Source organism: Nanorana parkeri, unplaced genomic scaffold, assembly GCF_000935625.1.
Source record: "Nanorana parkeri isolate BGI_ZX_2015 unplaced genomic scaffold, ASM93562v1 scaffold500, whole genome shotgun sequence".
NCBI lineage: Eukaryota > Metazoa > Chordata > Amphibia > Anura > Dicroglossidae > Nanorana > Nanorana parkeri.
The window spans coordinates 67,384-90,717 of NW_017306768.1; the positions used below are offsets into that span (position 1 = coordinate 67,384).

Below are 23,334 nucleotides of genomic sequence, written 5' to 3' on the forward strand. Positions count from 1 at the left end.
CAGTGATGTGCGAACTTGGTACCCTATTTACTGTGGTACGGATCAGGCAACGCCCCCAGAATTCCCATTTACTGGACCATTTTTTAAATTATTTTATTATAATTTTTTATAATTATTTATTATATTTTAATTTCTTAAAATTGTGAAAAAGTGTCAGGCAAGGCACTGGACAAAGCTCTAGAGACAAAATTGAAGTGAAATAGTTTGATACATAAGTGTAATCATAGCAGGTTACATTGTATTGTGTGTATTCTGTGTACATTACAACTTTTCACTTCTTTTCGCATCCGACTTTTAGTTTCGTTTTCGGGCCACGTACAGCAGAGGACGCCGCGGGCTCGCAGGGACAAGGTGAGTGTCACTTTTCTCTGCAGTCCCGAGTCTGGCTCGGGGTTACCGCTCCTGGTATGGAAAATTAACCCCGAGCCAGACTCGGGAATACCGCCAGGGAGGTCAAACAATGACAACTGGGCGAAGCTGGCTGTGATGTCAAGGCCGGCTCCACCCAGTTGTTATTCATATGTCCGGCCAATAGGAAACAGTCCCTGCTAGCTCCGCCCAATTTTTTTAATGTAATATTTCTTTACATTTTTTTAATGTTTTTAACTTGTTTTTTTCAACTTTTTTCACTATTTGCTATTCTGCTCGGTACCACAGAGGTACCAAGCAGAATAGAAGAGCTGAATGCCTCTCGGCGGCATTCGGCTATTCACTCACTGCCTTATGTGAATAGGGGCGAACGGCAGCGAGTGAGCTGCCGGAGCTGCAGCTCAGCCGATCCACATGTTGGATCGGCTGAGTTGAAGTCCTTCTGCACTTCGGCTCAGCCGAACATGCCGAGCCTGTTCAGTTGACCGAAGTGCAGCCGAAGGCAGCAGATGTACAGCTAAAATCAGCCGTACTGAGCCGCAGTGAATAGCCGAACGTTGTTCGCTCACTGCACTACGGCTCGGTTATTCACTCAGCTGCTTTCCGCAGCTTTGTGAGTGAGCTTCTTAGTATATTTAGCAGATCAAAAGGGAGACCACAGAGGTACCAAGCAGAATAGAAGAGCTGAATGCCTCTCGGCGGCATTCGGCTATTCACTCACTGCCTTATGTGAATAGGGGCGAACGGCAGCGAGTGAGCTGCCGGAGCTGCAGCTCAGCCGATCCACATGTTGGATCGGCTGAGTTGAAGTCCTTCTGCACTTCGGCTCAGCCGAACATGCCGAGCATGTTCAGTTGACCGAAGTGCAGCCGAAGGCAGCAGATGTACAGCTAAAATCAGCCGTACTGAGCCGCAGTGAATAGCCGAACGTTGTTCGCTCACTGCACTACGGCTCGGTTATTCACTCAGCTGCTTTCCGCAGCTTTGTGAGTGAGCTTCTTAGTATATTTAGCAGATCAAAAGGGAGCAAATAAGTTCATTGTTAGGGTATACATATGCCTGTTTGCTAGACAACTTTAAGGATCAGTGATAGTCTTTGATTGCTCCCAGTTGCTTATTGTTAAAGAAAATGCACCGTTACGGAGACAGTTGTCTAGAAAACATTTTAGAAGTGAATGAATTCAATTAATTGCAGAAATCAGCAATGTTTAAAAATACAAAATAAGAAGCCTAAATACCATTTTTATTTCAGTTATTAGGTGCATTTCTGTTATCCACCATAACATCTCTTGGGGACTACAGCAATGTGATACAGTATATCCACATTACCTACTAGTTCTGATATTCCCTACCTTGGAGATTCAGCAGGGGTTTTTCCAGGTGTTCTAACTCTTCCGGTTGTATTATTCATAATATAAAATAAATGACCAATCAAGGAGCATAGCATCCCTTTGTAAATGCCACAGCAGATCTGAAGAGCAGGACACCAATGCTAAGAAATTTCACAATGGAGTCTCCAAGAAACATAAAAAAACCATTAGGTGATTAAAAGCTTCAGCATCAAACAAAAGCTGAAATATCATCTTTGCTTGAACTAACGCTTTACATATAATGAGATCACAAGTTTATTTGTACTGCGTGTAAAAATTAATTTTGTATAGTTCAACAGAGGTATTTCTCTGAGATGCTGTATGATTATCGTTTAAAGTTTTCCATTACTAGAGTCATATTTCAGCCTGATTGTACAGTTCTGACCTGTACCAAGAGACTCTTTGAATACTCTCAGGATTGGCACATGTTCATCTGAGATAAGCAGTCAATCTGTTCCAGTAGCAGAATCTTTATGACCTGTTGTGTTATCTATTGTAAGTGATTTGTAATACTTGTTATTGCCTTCTAATTCCCATTGTGCCAGGCTAAAAATAAACAGACACATAACAGAATGGAAAATAGGAAGATTTGTTAAATATGTTCAGGTTGTTATCTGGTGTTACATTTGTTGCACATTTACTCGTGTTTCTAACAACCTGCAGTTATAATTAGTGTCTAAGGGTAAAATAGGAATATGTAAGATGCAAAACTCAAACAGAACTGCCAATAAAGAGGGGGGAATAGTTGACAATTTGCTCTGCTCTTTTATTCTCAGAGATCAATGTCTGGCCTGTTTGCAGATCTCTTTTTCAAATTAATACAGTTCAAAGCAGATTACAATGCTACTAGACAAGTGCTTTTAATAGTGACTTGTGTGTGTCCAGATAGAGTAGTTGTAAAAGTAATCTGTCCTAGTCCTCTTGTCTGCATACAAATGCCAGTATACTATGCTTCCCTTACACTACTGACATTATGCATACTTTAATATTAGGAATTTTACATGAGTAAGAGATAGACAGCTGTAATTTACCTGGCTTAATGCACTAAATGTGATATCTAAATGTGATTTAGTGATGCACTAAATCTAGATGTTAAACCTACAAATGGTAGTGAAAATATATATTGGATTCTATTTATAAAGATTGAATGAATCAGGCCACAGTTGCCTGTCTGGAGTTTCCTGCATCAGCCACCATATGCTGAGCACAACTACACAATGCTTGCCAGTAAGTGTTACAGAGAGCAAATACACTTATTTGTAAATAAAAGAATCAGGCAAATCTTGGGGATGGGGGGAGTAAGATAAAGGGAGAGGGCAAGGAAGAGTTAGAAAAGAGGGGAGGCAGGTACACAGTAGAAAGGTGTGAGAAAAAGGGAAGATTGAGGGACGGGAGTTAGGGGAAGGAGTGAGCTGGGAGGAACGTTTCCCAGGATGATGGAGCTACTTAATAGAGGGCTCTCCTGATCCTCAAATAAGTAGAGATTGGAAGCTGAAAGTGGGCAGCAAATGTTTGTCTAACCAGGGAGATCAGATTAGATGAAACATATCCATTGTATGCTTTTGTATGGTGGTTAGCTTTCAAAGAATATAATTTGAGTGACTCTATTTTTTAATTCTCTAAAAGTGTAAATTAGTATCTACTGCAGGCTGCTGGGGTGATTGCCAAATAGGGCTTCCATGGGATGTTTAGGCAGATACATGGCCAACACTACTTTGATTGTATCATACACCTTTGGCCATAAAGTCTGGACCTTTGGGCATTCCAAACATTTGTGATTATAAGTGTCTAGTGATTATAAGTGTCTAAAACAAGTAGGTGTGTAGTTTGGGAGTGCCTTTGAGATGTGGGAATATACCAAATACCTGTGAAGCAATAGCTTTTAATTGGCTTCAACTGCCAGAACATTTAGAAATGTCCAGCCAGATAGAGTCCCAGGATTCTGGAGATATGGTTATATGTAAGTCCTCTTCCCATATGGCAGCATAAGAAGAGGGAGAAACTGTTGAGGACACATTGAGCTGACGGTATAGTTGAGATATCATACCCAGGGATTTGGGATCATTGCCACATTTCTGTGGTGGAATGCCAAGGAAGGAGAGAAAATGTTTCATTTGGAGTTCATGATATAATTCTCGAGGTGGAATACTGACTTTTTCTCTCAGCTTTTGAAATGGGACATAATTTCCTTGCTTGATCAGGGGCTGCTGACCCACTATAAGACAGCTAAGGGGTCATTGATACTCACAGGAAACAGAGGGCTTTCCATAATAGAGAGCAAGGGTGAAATGGGACATAATTTCCTTGCTTGATCAGGGGCAGCTGACCCACTATAAGACAGCTAAGGGGTCATTGATACTCACAGGAAACAGAGGGATTTCTATAATAGAGAGCAAGGGTGTGTGAGATAAGTTGTCCTTTAAGCTTGATCTGGTCCAATAATTGCAGAGATTGGGTTAATATGTGATTTTTAATCAGACCCCTTTTCTTTGGTGGTAGCCGGAGTAAATTATGAACCCTGGTATTGGTGTAAGCATATGCTTTTAAGGAGGTCCATAGGGGTGTGTTGAATGTAGCATGGAAAAGGGCAGGTTGCACATGTCACTTGATAGCACTTAGCTATTTGACATTAACATTTCAGCCTGTACACAATCCTGGGTCTCTTGCTTTCCCATAGAAATTTCAAAACAAGAGAACTAAATTTTGCAAAGATACATATAAACATTGAAGGGGAGGGGAATATTATAGCTCTCAGTTTTAGAGTAGAGTAGCAGATCTTAAATTGGATTGTGCATTCCCAAAACTCAAGTTTTTAGTAGTAAATAATAATTAAAATTAAATAAGCATAATTCGTAAAACATTTTATTTGTTGAAAACCATGTATAGAACCTCAGGTGATACAGACAAGTAATGTTAATGAGTATTCTTGGTAGATATTGACATTTATACTTGTATTAAGGGCATATAGTTGAATCCATTTAAGAAACCCTGCATTCTGACATTCACAGGGTTATTCACAAAGCTGCCGAAGGAATAATCCACCCGAAGTGAAGTGAGACGAACGCTGTTCAGCTATTCACTTCAGGCTTGTACGGCTGATTTCAGCTGTACATCGGCTGAAATCAGCTGCATCAGGCTGCCTTCGTCTACACTTACATCAGGCTGCCTTCGTCTACACTTTGGTCAGCTGAACATGCTCTGCATGTTCCGCTGAGCTGAAGTGCAGAAGGACTTCAACTCAGCCAATCCAACATCTGGATCGGCAGAGCCGAAGCTCCGGCAGCTCACCTGCTGCCGTTCGCCCCTATTCACATTCAGCTCGAAATAAATGTTAAATCTAAAAAGGGGAAAAAAACAAAAAACGATTGGGCGGAGCCAGCAGTGACAGCCAGCTCCACCCAACTGTTTGATATTGGCCGGCACCTGCTAGAGTCTTCTAGCAGGTCCTGGACAATGAATATCAACGGGGTGGCCCTGCCAAGTTGTCATTGTTTAATGACAGTTCAGCGTCCCCAGGTCATTTGGGGATGCTGATCTGTCATTACAACTGGGCGGGGCCAGGTGTGAGATCACCACTGCTGATCTCCTCCCAGCTGTCATTTGCACGGAGATCGGTCGGCTTTGGAAGACTGTTCTCCACGCTTCAGGTATCACTACGGCTCAGCTGAGCCAAAGTGTATGGGTTTGGCTCGGCTGAGCCACTCGGCTGCCTTAGGCTGTACACCAGCCCTTTGGTTCGACTGAACTGAAGGGCCCCTGCAACCGAAGCTAGCCAAAGGATCAGCCGAAGTTACGGCTGATCCATCAGCTAGCTTTGTGAATAGACTCTTCGATGTAAGTCAAGGAAATCACCAAAAGCTAATTTTTCTTAAACTTTTTTTAACTGAAACTTATGAAGTATTGGTAATGGGAGAATAAGTCTGTTACTATAGAATAAAAAGGATGTGTATTGAGGAGTATGTCATTCATTCCATGTGACTGCCCTTGGCCAATTAGCAGTTTCACATGAGAGTACAGAACCCGGTGTAAGCGGTGGCTTGTAGATTACACAGGACTTTGCTTACTACTGGCTAACTGGAGTGCTGAATGAAGAAAAGATAAGGGCATGCATCTGTGCAAGTCTGCAGTAAAGTGAATCTTCTGCTTTGCCCTGCATGGACAAAACACAGATACACTTTAAATTCTGTACGCAAAGAATAAAAGATTTGTTTCTAGGCACTATGTAATATTGGAATACAGTATATATTTTTAATTCTTACATTTAACCTAAGTTTAAACATTTATCATTGACCCAGCACAATTTGGGCCTTTTCAGGGTTAAAGAAAATTTCAAATGAAAGCTTCAGTGAATCATGTCCTGAGTCCCTGGTTGCCAACTCCAGTATAAAATTGAGTTAATTCTGTATATACAGCATACAGTTCATCAGGTTCCAATTTGGCTGATGATATAATCACTAGAAACATAATCTTCTGAGAATAGGTATGACAGTGTGCTATTCTTACCAGGAACATACAAACCTATATACCCCATCCAAATAGCAATTATTTCTTTGAAATGTACTAAAATATTTGCTGAGCTAGATATTTCCACATTTTTAAATGCTAAAATGAATGACATGACAACAAACTCTATTACCACATTTAAAATAGCAATTAAATTGGCTTAAATGGGAAGCATGGAACAATATGTCAGGAGATTGGATTTCATTAATGAAAATGCATTAGGCTGTATCAAATGCATATGGCTTAGTGAACTCGTAAAATCTTTGGATCTTTTTCACGTGTATTGCATTATTGACTTACAGGGCTTAGTAAAGAAATGAGAAGCCATGTACGCAGAATAAAAATCCATGTATGGAAAGCACTGCAATATTCCCCATATGTAATATCCCTGTATGTTATTGATCTCTTATTTAAAACATCAAGAATATATTTAATGTAAATACAAGTATTTCCATCGTTTTGATTCTTCAGGTGCCGTAATAATATTGGATTTTAATGGTATTCTATTCTTTTTTTATTCATCATCTTAATGGTAATAATTATAATGATAATAACAATAATAATAATACCATTTAATGATTAGAATGGAATATTAGCATTAAAGTATTAGATTGGAATGTATATACAGTATACACATTTCACCTTCAAAGATCCTTAAATCTGCATCAAATGTAATTTTGGTTAAATCTCTGATTTGCAGGCCTAAAATTCTCAGGCAAAGTAGGTTTGGGGTTCTGTTCAACCAAATCAGAGGAGATGGGCATTTAAAACTGAAGTAAAGTCTGGCAGGAAAATTCAAACATATAAAAAGTATAAATATATCAGGTGTTCTGATAAACAATACAAAAAAGCTGACACCCTGCAAAGATCTCATTGAGAGCTGCATTAGATATAGCTAAGAAATATGCGTGACTGTTAAGGCTATGAGTTTGGAGTCACTGTTCTAAATACTACTACTTTGGATTTCAACAATCCTTGTACATTTGCTGCCATACAAAAATGTTTTCTTCATTGTCTGGACAGTGGAATTGATGTCAGTAGATTTAAATCTGCTAAAGCTTTCATGTATTTAATAACTGTACCTCGCTTGGCATAGAACAGATATAAGCCATGCTACAGGCATTCTGTACAGCAGTAATAAGTAAAACATTAGAAGCCGTGGCTTTATTAGTCCATTCTATTATGCAGGCTGGATACGCTCTGAGAGAAGCGTATGGGTATATATCAACATGGTACATTAATCCTGGTATTAGTTATTGGTCCTGTTTAATTGAGAAAAAAAGAGAAATGATTACCAACAAAAAAACGTGAAAAAGCTGTTAAAGGACTTTAGTATAAGAACAGAATTGTTGCTTGTCTTTTTCTAAGATGTGGAAAACATACCTTTTTTTGCAGTTTAGCGCAATGCACCAGCAGTGACACACATATGCCACATATGCTTGTTAAATGAGTTGAGTTGTGCATAGTGCAGTTACTACTATATGAGCAAATCATGTAACCTAATGCAGATGGTATTCTCTTTTTTTATTTTGTTCCTATTTTATGATCTTCTGCAATTTGCATATCATAATGTATCCTTTGATTGATAAATAGGTGGATAGATAGATAGATAGATAGATAGATAGATAGATAGATAGATAGATAGATAGATAAAGAGATAGACATATAGATATAATTATATAGAAAAGAGAGCAATTGGTGGGTGAATATAATCAAATAAGCATCTAATAATATATGTTATTTTTTATGTCCCGGGTTTAATACCTAACTCCTCCTAATATTTTAAAAAAGCAACAAATACCCTGTTATCAACTGGAGATCCCAGGACAGAAAAAAAATCCACATAGAGAGAATCCTTAAGAATTTTAGTAATACTATTTATTTTTAACCATATTTCATAAATGTAAAAACTACAAACTTAAACTACATACCTAAAAAAGCTCCCCCTATAAGATCAATTAAATGTATTACTCTGGTATCCGCATACATAAAACATGATCATATATCAATAAAAGATGAAACATCCATTGCACATATCTGTCCCGGTGATCCTCTAATAAATATATTAAACATTCCCGCACTCGTCAATAGATGTAGTTTTTTTTCCGCATTCTATCCAGCACATATATAGGCTGTAGTCAATTCATCCAGGTGTTGAAAGGTTACTCAGATATTCATATATCAGTGATTAATGAAATGCATTTGTAGAGAGTATGGTCATGATTTAAATATAACATGGTCATTGTCACGGTCAAAAAAGCCTTGTTATAGATGTCAATCCATGTATTGTTGTTAACATATTGACCCAACAGGATACTGATCATCTCCTAGGTATTTCTCATATAGACTGAGAGAAGTACCACAACTCTATACACCATTTGCCAAACACTGGAACATCGGATACCAGGTTATGAGCATCACCCATCACCCTTAACGCATTTCATTCCCTCTAGAAACTTCCTTAGAAGGGGTTTGATTAGTCAAACCACTGATCACACTCCTACTGAGGAAGTTCCTGGAGGGAATTAAATGAGTTAAAGGTGATAAGTGATGGTCATGACCTTATATCCGATGCTCTTGTGTTTGGCAGATGAGTACATGCATACCTATAAAGCTTTGAATATTTGCTATGCTTGAGCCCATCATAGAGAATAGCCTGCTTATCAGTGAAGATGTTGATTGGAACTGGCTTCTGATAATGGAAAATGTGCTATGAGCTTTTTTTTGTCGATTTAATTGAGGCTAGCAACAACGTTCCATATATTAACTAAAAGCTTGTTACATGGCTCAAACATATGGACATTGCTTTTACACAAAGCATATAACGTTTGCCCATACAATGGATGGATTGTGCATTGGTTGCATATGTTTATTCACAGAAGGTGTGTGAGGCACCTTAAAGAATAGTAAAATACATGTGTAAAAAATTATGCCACTTCACCGCACCCCAAAAAGAAATTTGATACGCACGTAAGAAATAACATTTTCGCCACATTACTAAGGAAACAAGGTACTCTATTTTGGCATGGAGTACTATATAATAGAACTGCACGTGCACTTTAAGTTTTCATCATGAGTCGATTTATGAGATGATCAGTATCATGTTGGATCAATAAGTTAACAACAATATATGAATTGACATCTCTAACAAGGCTTTTTTGACCATGACAATGACCATGTTATATCTAAACCATGACCAAACTCTCTATGAATTAATTTAATCAATCACTGATATATGAATATCTGAGTACCCTTTCAACACCTGGATGGATTGACTACAGCCTACATATGTGATGGAAAGAATGACTACAAAAAAACGACATCTATTGATATGAGTGCGAGAATGATTCAGATATCTATTATATAGGAGTGCAGAAAACATTTTATATATTTATTAGAAGAACACCAGGACAAATATGTGCAATGGGTGTTTCATATTTTATTGATATATGATCATGTTTAAGGTATGCGGATCCCAGAGTCATAAATTTCATTGATCTTATGGAAGGAGCTTTTTTAGGTACATAGTTTTTGTTTTTTGCACAGTTTTAACACCGTATGGATCACTGAATACATTTTTGGGCTTAGGTGGAGGGAACAGCATGGGATGGAGAAAAAAGGGTACTGCTGGGAAGAAGGGAACCTGCATAAAACCTTAACGTTATCCTACATGGTCAAATAAATAGTTTACACTAATGCATTTAAATATTATGTGTATACAGTATGTATGTATATGGCAATGTAGGCAATTATTTGCCTATATATACTGTATGTTGGTATAGGTAAAGGAGAAGTACACAGGTACAAATACACTTAGAAAAACAAAAGGTGCTTTTCATACATGTAGTGTGATCCTTGTATGCCCCAATCTAATGGTGTTTACTATCTGTATGTGACAGACAAAATTGTTTACTTAGCAAGATTTCTACATTTCAGACTGGACCACACTGGGCATTTTTTTTATCAGTGTGTCTTAAATGAAAAACCGTTCATGATATGGAATCACTTTTAGAAAAATTACAGAATTTAAATGGCCGCTCCAGGGAAACAGATTTTTTATTCAGACACTTTTTTGAGTAAGGTTGTTTTCTTTTTGCTGTATTATTTCCATGCAGTCAGTACCTGTTATTTATTTTCCAAAATAGTCATAAGGTTTAAATTATTTGCATAAATCAAAATATTATCTGAGGCATAATGAGAAACTGTGAGCATATTGTGTGTATTAAATACTCACTTTTAATTCTATTTTACCATTAATCAGCATACACATTATGAACTTCAAAATCCATATTAATTAGCTTTTTTTAGCTTAAATTTGCAATGTGAACATTTATTAAATACATGAAAGACTCCGTATTGAGACAATCTGTTTATATTTATTCATAAGTTAAAATAAAATAGGCTTATGTGATCGTTTTTGCTGAACTTACTGCTCATGTAAATACATGTTTGTTTTGTATTATATTAGGCAATATGGGTGTTCATCTGGCAAATATTTTTACCATTATTATCCAGGTCTGATTCATACTTTGCATTTCAAAAAATATATGAGTATATGAGGAAGGGCAAGTCACTTTTCTTTTAAGGTTATCATGGGTGATGTTTCTCTTGTCTCCTGTCATATTTCTTGCTGTTTCAGGCAATCTTTTCTCTGACTTTTTGGAGAATATGTCATATTCAAATCCTATATGTAGAAAATGAACTGCGCCAATAAGCAAGCTAACAGCTACAAGGCACTGGAATGTACACCCACCCACTGTGAGTGTGTATACGTGAAAAATGAATAACTAAATGTGCCGAGCTACAACAATGATCAGATATAAAGAGTATAAAAAAATCAGTGACTCAAACAAATGTCAGTGAAAAAATCAATCAGGTGTAAAGTCTTTAAATCTTCATAACTCTGCAAAAATGTCCAAATATAGCAACTGTGATGAATATTTCTTGTTCCTTCACCAAATGCACCATGTGCACCACACCAGATATAGGGGTGCTCACCTTATTGATAGACCCCTGCAAGAGGTCAAATAAGGCAATTCCCTTCTTAACCAGGGGAGGGGGCCCTCAGCTCCAATCGCTCACAGATGTCCTCCAATGGTGTTATCAGACCAGCAAACAGATGTGTGTAACACTTCTTTAATAGGAAAGCAATAACCTCCAATCTTTATCGATCTATAGGCCTCCTCAGTATAAGGTGTCAATGCCAGGATCGTGTTGACCCAAAAAAGAAAGCAAACACCATAGTGTGTACCATCCAAACAGAGTATGATTTATTAAAAGAAAATTACTAACAAAAAAAGCAGCGGTAACATAGCATTGACTCTCTCTTAAGAGTATGTGCAAGAGTTTCAAATGACTGCGGCCGTCAGTCGTAGAGATCAATGTGACGTAAAATGCTCCGCCCTATGTGCCTTACATCCAGCGTGACGTCCTCAGGGATCAGGAGCATCTGACGTTCTAGATCACATATATATAGTCACATCTATAATCAGGAAACACTCCCACTTACCACCATTCACTGAATAGACCAGACTGCCCTTCTCAAGAATCGAAACAGTCAGTGTCTACCGTATACACTATAAAAACATAGCAATACAACATCTATGCCCTTAGGAAAAAGATATATATATATATATTACATATAAAATATATGTAAAAATAAGGCATACATGTAAAGGTATACATATCATAACCCCTCTACAGAAAGCTAAACATAACAAAATATATGCCAACAGAATAAATGCACAACAGTGCATGTGCATGATCACCCGCAACCACATAGATATGCCTACAAAGTCAAGAATTAAAAATTCAAGAATTGGCTATAAAGCAATTGAGATCAAACTCCAGGTTCATGCCCATGAGTTTCAGGGTACCTGATCTAAAGATCCAACCTGTTTCTTTTTTTGGTTAAGAAGGGAATTGCTTTATTTGACCTCTTGCTGGGGTCTATCAATAAGGTGAGCTCCACTATATCTGGTGTGGTGCACGTGGTGCATTTGGTGAAGGAACAAGAAATATTCATCACAGTTGCTATATTTGGACATTTTTGCAGAGTTATGAAGATTTAAAGACTTTACACCTGATTGATTTTTTCACTGACATTTGTTTGAGTCACTGATTTTTTTATACTCTTTATATCTGATCATTGTTGTAGCTCGGCACATTTAGGGGTCTATTCACTAAGCTGCCGTAGGCAGCCGAGTGAATGACCGACCTGAAGTGAAGTGAGCCGAACACTGTTCGGCTATTCACTTCAGGCTGGCACGGCGGATTTCAGCCGTACATCAGCTGAAATCAGCCGTACATCGGCTTGCTTCATGTGGCTTTGGGTCGGCCCAACATGCTTAGCATGTTGGGCCGACTCGAAGTGCAGAAGGAGTTTGACTCAGCCGATCCAACATCTGGATCGGCTGAGCCGAACCTCCGGCAGGCTTCTCACTGCTGTTCGGCCTATTCTTAAAGAAAAAGAGTTAAAAAAGGTTAAAAAATAAATAGAAAACGATTGTGCGGAGTGGCAGCTACTCCGCCCAATAGTTTCCTATTGTCCGGCGACTCTGCTGCTGTCAAAAAAAAAGAAAAAACCCCCCTCCCGGGCACTCAGGGAGCCTCCCGCCCGCGGCCGCCCAGGAGAGAAACACTGCTGTGTCTTTTTTTTCTTTATTCAGGACATTTTTTTTTCTTTTCTATTCTGACATCTCTCATGTCAGAATAAAGAAAAAAAGACACAGCAGTGTTTCTTTCCTGGGCAGCCGGGAGCATGAGACTCCCGGGGGGCCAGGGAGAGTTAGCTGTTTGGAGATCAGTGTCCCTGGTTAGCAGGTAACCAGGGACGCTGATCTCTCTGCAAGTGGCCGGAGCCAGCCGTAAGATCACGGCTGGCTCCGCCCAGCTGTCAGAAGCAGGCTGTCGGCCGGCCAATGGCCGGCCGCTCGGCCAGCTTCGGCTTTCAGCACGGCTCAGCCGAGCCGATGCATATGCGTTCGGCTCGGCTGAGCCGCTCGGCCATGATCGGGAATTGTACGGGCTATTGTGAATAGCCCGTACAGCACCCCTTCGGTTCTACTGAACCAAAGGGGTCCTGGGGCCGAAGCTAGCCGAAGGATTGGCCGAAGCTACGGCCAGATCCTTCGGCAGCTTCGTGAATAGACCCTTTAGTTATTCATATTCAAATCCTATTTGTGCAAGAAATGCACCCATGCTTAGAGAAATATTGATTTTGGTGTATTACTATTCTTCCCTGTGGATCATCTTCATGCCTTGGATTTTTTCACATAAAAGTTGATGGGAAAATGGTAGGATTAGCATCTATTATAAACCACCGGCAGCAGCGTTTTTCACTCCTATAAGCATTTTTGTAAGTGTTCTGTGACATAGAAAGGTATGGGTGCTCGTCATGATCTGGGTGACAATCTTATAGAGCATATCACTAGATTTTTAAAGCATGTCATTTCTTAGTAGTTAAATGGTACTCTTACTAATTACATATTGTACAGTGTGGTTATCCTTAGAGCCCCCTAATATGCAATATTTGTTTCTAAAAACTGCAATTAAATAAATACGGAAGTATAATAGCAGATTGAAAGAAAATGTTTCCCAAAAGCGAACAAAATCCTTGACTTTCTTTTTTTGTGTGTAGTAAAGGCAAAGGTGATAATACAGTTTTTTTAATACAAACCCTAGATTTGATAAGATTTTTGATAAATATTAAAATGAGGTTGGTTGTCATGACTGCTAAACCTGATTAACATTTGTTGGGAAAGAGCGAAAAGGCAATGCTGAAAATAAATGCTTTTGTCTTAGGCACGTATAGGCTTTCTCTGGAATAACAGTGTAACAAATGCCATTCCTTGTCAATCACTCCATTATAAAGCTGACAGCTTGCAGTTAGAAAGAGAATTAGGTGTGTAGCTAGGGTCCGGTAAACCTAATTGTCGATAAATAAAAGAAAATTCCCCAGCATGATGGAAATGAGAAAAAGTAACTGGATGCACTATGTTTTGTTTTCCATCTATCAACCTTAATTTCTAAATAGGTGACTGGCAGCTAGACCAAGATTTAACCCCTAAAGGTCTTCAGAAAATATATTTGTTCTGCAGGTGGTATACATTTACATGGTATTCTATGGCCAGGTGAACTTTCATAGCAATTTCTACAGGCAACCATATAAAAGTAGTTGCTTGTAACAATAACATATTGTTAATTCTAAACAATCACAACTGACATCAATGCATTTAATAGTGTTTGCCCACAATTATTTCTAGAAAAAATGAGAGAGAGCGCAATATCCATTGGATTCAAGATTACCACAAGTTTTGAAGGACATTGCTGGCTTTTTACTTGTTTATGATTCATATAAGTTTGGATAGGATTCCAAAAAACTTGCGACATCACACCCCTACATCATCAAAGTTTAGCCAAAAAATACAAAGTACCATTAACCACAATATACTGTATCAACACACAAGTATATAGACCATCATTTACATACCAACATATTTTAGTAATTAAGGATGCCCCCCGGACCTACTACATTGATATCAAAACATATGATCACATATTATTGGAATAATTGCCAGAATCATAATTCAGTGTAGTTAGTGTAGGTACGGATTCTCTTTCTCAATGCGTTTCGCACTTCTGTGCTTCTAAAGGTTAATAGGGGTACCTGGAGTTCCCAAGTAGTCAGTGCTATACACAGGGCAGCCGTCAGAAATTTTGGGGCCCCTTACACGGCTTTAGGGTGGGCCCACCGCCGCTGGACACGGGCTTAGTGACGTGCTGGACGCAGGGCTTAGCGACGCACTGGACACAGGACCCACCTGAGAGTGACCCTGCAGACCCCACCATAGATGCTGCACAGCCCATCTGAGACTGTCTATGGTGGGCTCTGAAGGGGTCTCAGGTGGGCTGGTCAGGGCTGCATCCCTCCTTTCCTTCCTACTTTCCTAGCTCCTCTTACCTGCACACGTGGCCTTGTCTGCCGCCGGACAGGCCAGAAGTGACGTCACGTCACTAGCGTGACGTCACTTCCGGCCAGTCCGACATTAGACGAGCAGCAGCGCTGCTAGGGCCAGTCCTCCGCCTCCTCGCCCTTCACCGTTGGCCGATAGTCATGTAAGGGACCCGGGCGGGCCCCCCAGGCTGCCTGGGCCCCTTACATGAGTATCGGCCGTACCCCCCTGATGGCTGCCCTGGCTATACACCTCAAAGGAAAACTATAGCAAAATATCACAAGTACATCAAAACATATATCACTTACTTGTTGATGAGTTAACACAGATATATATCGATGGTTACATACCAATTCACATTCTACCACAACCAGCAGAGAAGCATACATGGTTTTCACATAGGGGGGACATAAGGGATGTCCCGCCAGGGTTCCTATTTGTAACAAATAGTCATATTAGATAGGGATGCACCCATACGTTTTTTTCGGTATCGAGTATGAGTACCGATATATTTGTTCCCGTACTCAGCGATACCAATACCGTAAGTCCTATTAAGGAAGCTAGGCGGTGTGCAATGACTCACTACCTGGCTTCCTGATTAGCCGGGAAGTCAGACGGCGTGTAAAGACTCACCATCTGGCTTCATGATTAGCAGAGTGACAAGGAAGCAAGGAGACGACTTTCTGGACAATCAGGAAGCTGGGCACCGTGTACTGACTCGTGGAGTGGTGGCTACTTTACAACACACACAGGGACCATGAGGAACAAAAGTAGGCACCCTCCAGAAGAAAGGACAGTGTCAACACAAATTCAGATGATTTAAGGATCTACATCTGAGTGATACACAAAAAAAGGTACATTTGTGTTCATAGTTAGGGCAATTGAATACATTATTGTTTAGTGTCACTTTAACTGTTGGGACAAGACAGGCTAGATTCATGGATTCAGTTGTTGTTTACACCAACTGTTGACTCTACCATCTGCACATCACAGCAGAAATCAAGGCTTGGCAAACTAGGCAACATTTTTCTAATCTTCATCCCCATTTTCAGGAATGGAAACCAGCATGGCCTTCTGCTGCTGTAGGAAATACAGCTGTAGTGCCGAAGTTTAATGCATTGCAGATTTAAAATATGCACTGCTATATGCCACTGTTGCACAGAGTGATTATTTGAGAAGTTAGCTTTCCTAACAGCTCATGACACTAACCAAAGGACAAACATGGAAATTACAAATTCTGCATGCAATTTTATTGCACCCTTTTTTAAAACTCACATGCCGTAAATTCCTAAGAAGCTGTAACCACCACGTCTATCACCAATAATCATTCAACACATAGAGTTGCTTATGTTGCTTATATCACTCATCTTTGCCATCCTAATGTTTGGTCACCCAACAATTAAAACCTTTAACCATCTGCATTCTTGATTGATGTTTGATTTACCAAGCAGTTTTATCTGATAAGTGTAGATGAGTATATACCTGTAGTCTGAAAAACCTATGTACAATTTATTTTTTTATTATTTAATTCTTGAGATGTATGTGCTAATGTGCTGCAAAGTTTACATTGCAGTGTAACAATACATAAATGGAAGTCAGGCTGAACATTTCCAGGCTGGATAAGGATATATTTATTATCATTCCAAAATATGTTATACATAAAAGGGAATGAAATTAAGTACCCGGGTCCCAGTAATAGCAATAATTAAATCAAAACAACATACTCAAACATAAATAATTAAATAGTATATCATTAAATAATAAATAGTTAGCAGCAGTTTGACCAATATAATTATTGTGTTCTGTCACATACAGTATGATTTCCAACTGTCATGCAATAATTTGTTTTTTATTATTATTATTATATTATTATAACGCCAACAGTTTGTGCAGCACTTTACAAAATGGGGGAGACAGTACAGTTACAATTTGAGTATAATAGGGTTAGGAGGGCTTACAATAAGTTTAATATAAAATAGTTCAAAAACATATGACACATGTGACATTCTCTAAACATATGAAATAGTTCAAAAACATATGAAACATCTGACATTCTTTGAACATAGGAAAACAGGTTAACAAGGATTGTGACAGTCTAGCTGATCCCTGCCGTTAATGATCTCTAGTGCATGGGTTTTTAGCATGTAGGAACTTTAACTTATGCTTTATTCTAATTGTCACCTGCCTTTAACAAGTATCTGCTATAGAGCTGTCAACAGGTATCACTCCGGTTTTTAACAGGAGTCACACATGCTTTTATATCTGTGTCACTGAATTGCTACACATGTTTCTGAGCAGCGGCTTCTGTCCAGGTCGGAAAAATCTACCAAAGCAAAAAAATCTGAGCAGGAGGCAAAGTAAAGCCAAGTGTGTATCAATGTACTTCAAAAATGTAATGATGCACTTTTGTAGCTTGTTGGCTGAGAAAAGTTTCTTTTTATGGTGCCAAGATATCAAAGTGCAATACTCTATTGAACATCTGTTTAAAAACATGTAGTTCTGTAAGTTTCCTCCGAAAAACAGTGTAAATCTGTTTAGCAGCAAAGGTTGAGTGCTAGTTTCATGTTAATGTCTAGGCGTATTAATGCAGTGTCACATTTGCTGTAGACCTTTGGAAAAATTGCTACTTGACAGGCAAAATCTGTCATGATTTCTGCTTCCCACTGGCAAATGGCCTTTTAAAAATCTATTATTAAAGTTTGTTAATGTTTTATGTATTTAAAATGTTTCTCTTTGACACATTAAGATGTGCAAAATTGCTGCTCATACATCTTATGCTACTTGATTTGTTCTAACAACGGCATTGAAAAGCTCTCGCGTATCTTTAATCACACACAGCAAACACGGGGGTTATACGAGTGTGGTCCAGGCAATATTTAATAGCACAGCACTCAGCATGCATACATGGTGATGCCAAGCTTAGTTTTGTCTACATTCAACTATACGTCAGAATATGCTCTCTGTTCCTTAAATATTAACTTAGTATATCAATGTCCCTAAAGCTGAACTTTAGGCAGATATAAAAGACACAAATGATTGCAGTTCTTTAATCATTAATACATTATTAAATGATTAGATTTTTTTAAATAAGCACCTAAATTTAACATGGTGTCAGCCTCTTGCAGTCCCTGTACAGCAGGGTTTAATTATGAGAGGAAGAAGCAGTACAAAGAGCCAATCAGTTGATGTGCTAAAAAGAAACATGCTGATAGGAGGAGGTTGACAGAGATTGACAGAGAGATGAGCTCACTGTGCTTCTTTTCCTTTCACTGTCCAGTAACAGGCTGGGGGTCAGTCCAGGATGACCTGGGCTCAGATGAAGTGGGTTGAATGATGCTGGTCATCAGACTGAGGACATTGTGTGGCAGAAAAAAAGCGCTGTTGGGAAAAAGTATATATAAATCAGAATATGTTATATTTTACTAGCCTATTCATTTTTACCTTGTTATTTTTGGCTGGAGTTGTGTTTTAACAATGTTCAGAAAACCTGTACTGAGCAAATACGGAGGCTGCCATTACTGACCTTCTGAAAATGCTAATTGCTTGGCTGTCATGCTGTGCCAATATTTTGTCAACTTTTTGAGTCACTGGCCCAGAACATGTATGTAGGAGTTCTGACTTAATTTTCATTACCTTGATGTGAATGCTTGTTCTGGGCCAGTGACTCTGAAAGCCACTGAAGCCACTGACAACTAAGTAGCAAGTATTTTCAGAAAGTTGTGAGCAATGGAAGATTTCACGTTTCACGCTGATCTGTCTGTGCAAGTGGCCGCAAGTGTCTGTCCAAGTGCTGCCATTTCCTAAAATAAAAGTTATTAAAAAAAGTTGATTTCATGAAGGAGTAGTGAATTCTCGCTTAGCAAAGCGAGTATAGCGAAGCAGTTCACATTAATCATGTAATCATGTACAATGGAGGTAGGTAACTTCACAACTCCAGGTGTGGTGAAACTACAAGTCCCATCATGCCTCATAAAGTGGCTGTCGGAGTCTTGGAATGCCTCATGGGATCTGTACTTCTATAACAGTTGGAGTACAGAGGTTGCCTACTGCAGATGTACAAGAACACATTTTTTTCTAATTTTCTTAGCCTGTGACTGCTATTGACAAGTTAACATTGCATCACCTTATTCACTAAGCTAAGTGAACTTTTACTACTGCTTTAGGAACTCAAACCCATTATCTATGATTTAATTAGCATAATTATGCTGCATTTCATGAGTAACTGTTTTCTTTACTCCATTTAGGAAATAGAGGATGCTATAACAGCTAAGAAGCCACATGTGGAATTCCTATTGTCTAAGGGTTATCAGCTGTATGCAGAGAAATCAGATTCCCATCCTGTAAAGGTAAATGTCCAATATCACTGTTATTGTTTTTTATTGCACGCATTTAAATGCTAACAGCTTACACAGTGCTTTACATACTATACATTCACATCAGCCAGGGTCATATGATTAACCTACCGCCACATCTTTGGAGTGTGGGAGGAATCTGCAGAACCCGGAGGAAGCCCACACAAGCACAGGGAGCATATGCAAACTCCTTACAGATAGTGGTCTGGCTGTGATTTGAACCGGGGACCCCAGAGCTGCAAAACAGAAGTGTCAATAACTAAGCCAATGTTATTGATTTTGATTCTAGGCTGAAGGTTACAAATAATTGCAGTGTTCACATAGACCAGTATGCGCTTCACTGAACACTCATCTTTATTTAGTCATAGTCCAAATTACAATCCCCTTACCCCACCCTAAGACTTTTCTTTTGGTTCACCTGTTGACATATTGAAGGGAATCTACAAGTCAAAAGATTTTAGAACCTATCCATTATTTTTAGTTTACGTTAAAATTTAAGTCAAGCAAATAACCTAAAATGGTATAAAGGAAAGCAGTAAAGTTCTACAAGTTGAATAAAAGTAATTTAAGCCTGTAGGACTGGTTTAGTGAACACTATCGCACAGCACACCTAACTTGTGGTTCTGTGCCTTAAGTATGAATGACATTCCAATGCACCTCCTTGTGGTCTTTTTTGCAGCACAACTCAAGGTACTGCAATACCATGCATTCTGGTGAGGTTAATGCACTAAATGCATGTTATCATGTATTTGGCACAAAGCTACAGTGTAATAAAAATGTATGCAAACAGTTCCTACAGGTGTTCCAACTTTTGCTTACTTACAAACTCTCTGCAGAATGCCAAGGTGTGAGTGAGTATAATTTCCTAATAAACATGTTTATGATTTACCTCTAATTAAATTTATTTGTTCTATACTTTCATTTCTGTACATTGAGGCATTAAACACAATTTTCAATAAAAACTGAAAAATGTGAAGTGTTATAAAACTTTTGACCAGTAGAGTGCAGATCTGTTTGTATGTCAATATCATCAACATACTTTAAGGGGTCTATTCACTAAGCTGCCGAAGGATCTAGCCGTAGCTTTGGCTGATCCTTCGGCTAGCTTCGGCCCCAGGACCCCTTCTGTTCAGTAGAACCGAAGGGCTGTTGTACGGGATATTCACTATAGCCCGTATAGCTCCCGAAGTCGGCCGAGCGGCTCAGTCGAGCCGAAGGCATATGCTTCTGCTCGGCTGAGCCTGCTACTGACTGCTGGACAGCCTGCTACTGACTGGCTCCGACCACTTGCAGAGAGATCAGCGTCCCTGGTTACCAGCTAACCAGGGACGCTGTCATTACACACTGAGAGCGGCCTCTTTTGTTCTCAGTCTGTAATGACAGAGGGCGTCCCTGGTTACGTAGTAACCAGGAACGCCCTCTGTCATTACTCTCCCGGACGCTCTGGGAGTCAAATACTTCTCCCGGCCTCCCGGGAGAGAAACACTTCCCCCCACTTTCCCTGCTCTTTTTTTTGTTTTGTTTTTCTGACATCGGAGCCGTTGGCTGCAGTCAGAATAAAAAAAAAATCACCATAGGAATGCATAGCTAGATTGATATTGGCTATTTCAATTTGCAATAGCCAATAGCAAACTAGCTATTGCATCATTCGGCTATTCATTCACTGCTGTTCGGCATCTGTGAGAATAGGCCGAACAGCAGCGAGTAGCCTGCCGGAGGTTCGGCTTAGCCGATCCAGATGTTGGATGTGCTCAGTCGAACTGCTTCTGCACTTCGGGTCGGCCGAACATGCTGAGCATGTTCGACCGCCTCGAAGCCAGCCGAAGCCACCCGATGTACGGGTGATTTCAGCCGATATACGGCTGGAATCAGCCGTACCAGCCTGAAGTGAATAGCCGAACAGTGTTCGGCTCACTATGCTTAGGGTCGGTTGGTCCCTCGGCTGCCTACGGCAGCTTAGTGACTAGACCCCTAAATATTCAAATCAGCATGTTAGTGTTACTGTTTCTGTATATAGTTTGTAAATGTGTTTGTACAGCCATTATTTCTGTTTGGAAATGTTACACAGTAGGGTTGAATTACTAAAGAAGTAGAAAGTGTTTAGCTTACAAAGTGAATGCTCACTTTCCAAAGTGAATGTTTGTTTGTTTAGCTAGTAAATCTGATGTAGCTGTATTCACTTTGTAAAATAAATAATGTTCAAAAGATATCACCAAGAAATACATTTGTTCCGGATTGGTTGACTGGAAGGAGCACAGTTTCACCTTACTAAGCTCAGTGAACATTTACAGGGTTATTCACAAAAGGGTGAAGAGTTTGGAGAAGGCAGGATAAGTGAACAAACTACTCCAAAATATCTGAACTAGGAAGTGAACTGAATTGGAGAATTTTTCCAAACCAGCTATTTTGGTTTAGATTGTTCACTTCTCCTGCCTTCTCCAAACTCTTCACCCTATTGTGAATAATCCTATTAGTTTGCAAAATGAACATTCATTTTGATAACTGAACATTCTCTACTCCTTTAGTAAATTAACCCTAGTGGCTAAACCTCACTGTTTACTTGATTGGAAAATGGCAGCCACTTGTAAGACTGAACAAGACCAAAGTTTAATTAATCTTTAAGTTTAAATTGCCTGAATATATTTCAGGTGTATGAAAACAAAATGTCTACATGGTCTTAATATTTGTTCTCTGTAAAATCTCTGTGTGGAAATTCTGGTTTCTCGTCTGAAGTTCGTCATGCCCCCTGCAGAAACAGAGCTGGAGCTCTCCAATCAGCAGGATGCATGCATTTTGCTGATTGCAAAGCTATATGTCTGACTCAGAAGGGGGCATGTCGGACCTCTGCAATAAGACCACTTCTTCCCCATTGAGAGTAAGTGTCCAACTCTGCAGCTGCTGGCACAGAGCAGGCTTTCCTACTTAGGTTGCAGCTGCTTTACAAAGAAAAAAAAGAAATGGTAAGAATTTTTACACAGTTTTGATGCACCTGGAGGGTTTACTTGGGCTTTAACTGTCTTGTAGCAAGGATTCTAAACACATGTCTGAGTCAGATGGCAAAAGGAAGCATTACAGATATGTATATGGATAACAATAATCAACGTATGCAACAGCATGCAACTAAAATGTGAACATTACACCCAAAAAAACATTACAGTAAATGTTACAGTAATGACTCAGGCTGTTTCTTTACTGAAAGTACAATATAATTTACCTTGAAATACCACATTTGAGTACATTTTTTATGAGCAATGCATACCTTGGCATCTCTCTATGTTCTTTTCTGGTTTCACAAAGCAAAAAAATAACACATACATTTATTGGTCGACAATCTCACATCTGCGCATGGACAAAGTCATATCACTCTGGTGTTTTGAATGTTGAAAACTGAAAAAAACGAAAACAGTTGTCCTGAGGGGGTACTAATTTGAGCAAGTGTGGACTCATCTCTGGAAGTAATTTATCATAAAATATGTTACTAACAAAGCAGGATCGTGCTGCAGCAATAGAATTCAATCACAAAACTGCATGCATTGTGTACTCTGCCTTGCTGTATTTTTTTTCCTCTGTGTGGGAATATCTAAAAAGTAGAATGACTACATTTACAAAAATATAATCTTTTGGACCTCTCATTCAAATATATTTACATACATACATATATATATAAATACATACATGTATTTATAATGGTTGGTAACCAGACACAGTAACAATGACATGCTTTGCACATGTGGTGCTTAACCACCTAATGATCCACCATTGTAGTTATTCTACTAGACAAGGATT

General features: G+C 39.1%; 1 protein-coding gene across 1 annotated transcript in view; it reads left to right on the forward strand.

The window, feature by feature from the left end:
* Window positions 1-23,334, forward strand: part of LOC108790764 (dystrophin-like) — a 75,331-nt gene that overhangs the window by 44,461 nt on the left and 7,536 nt on the right. The window contains exon 5 of the mRNA XM_018561105.1: window positions 19,441-19,542. Coding sequence (XP_018416607.1) covers window positions 19,441-19,542 — 102 coding nt within the window. The remainder of the gene's footprint in view (window positions 1-19,440; window positions 19,543-23,334) is intronic.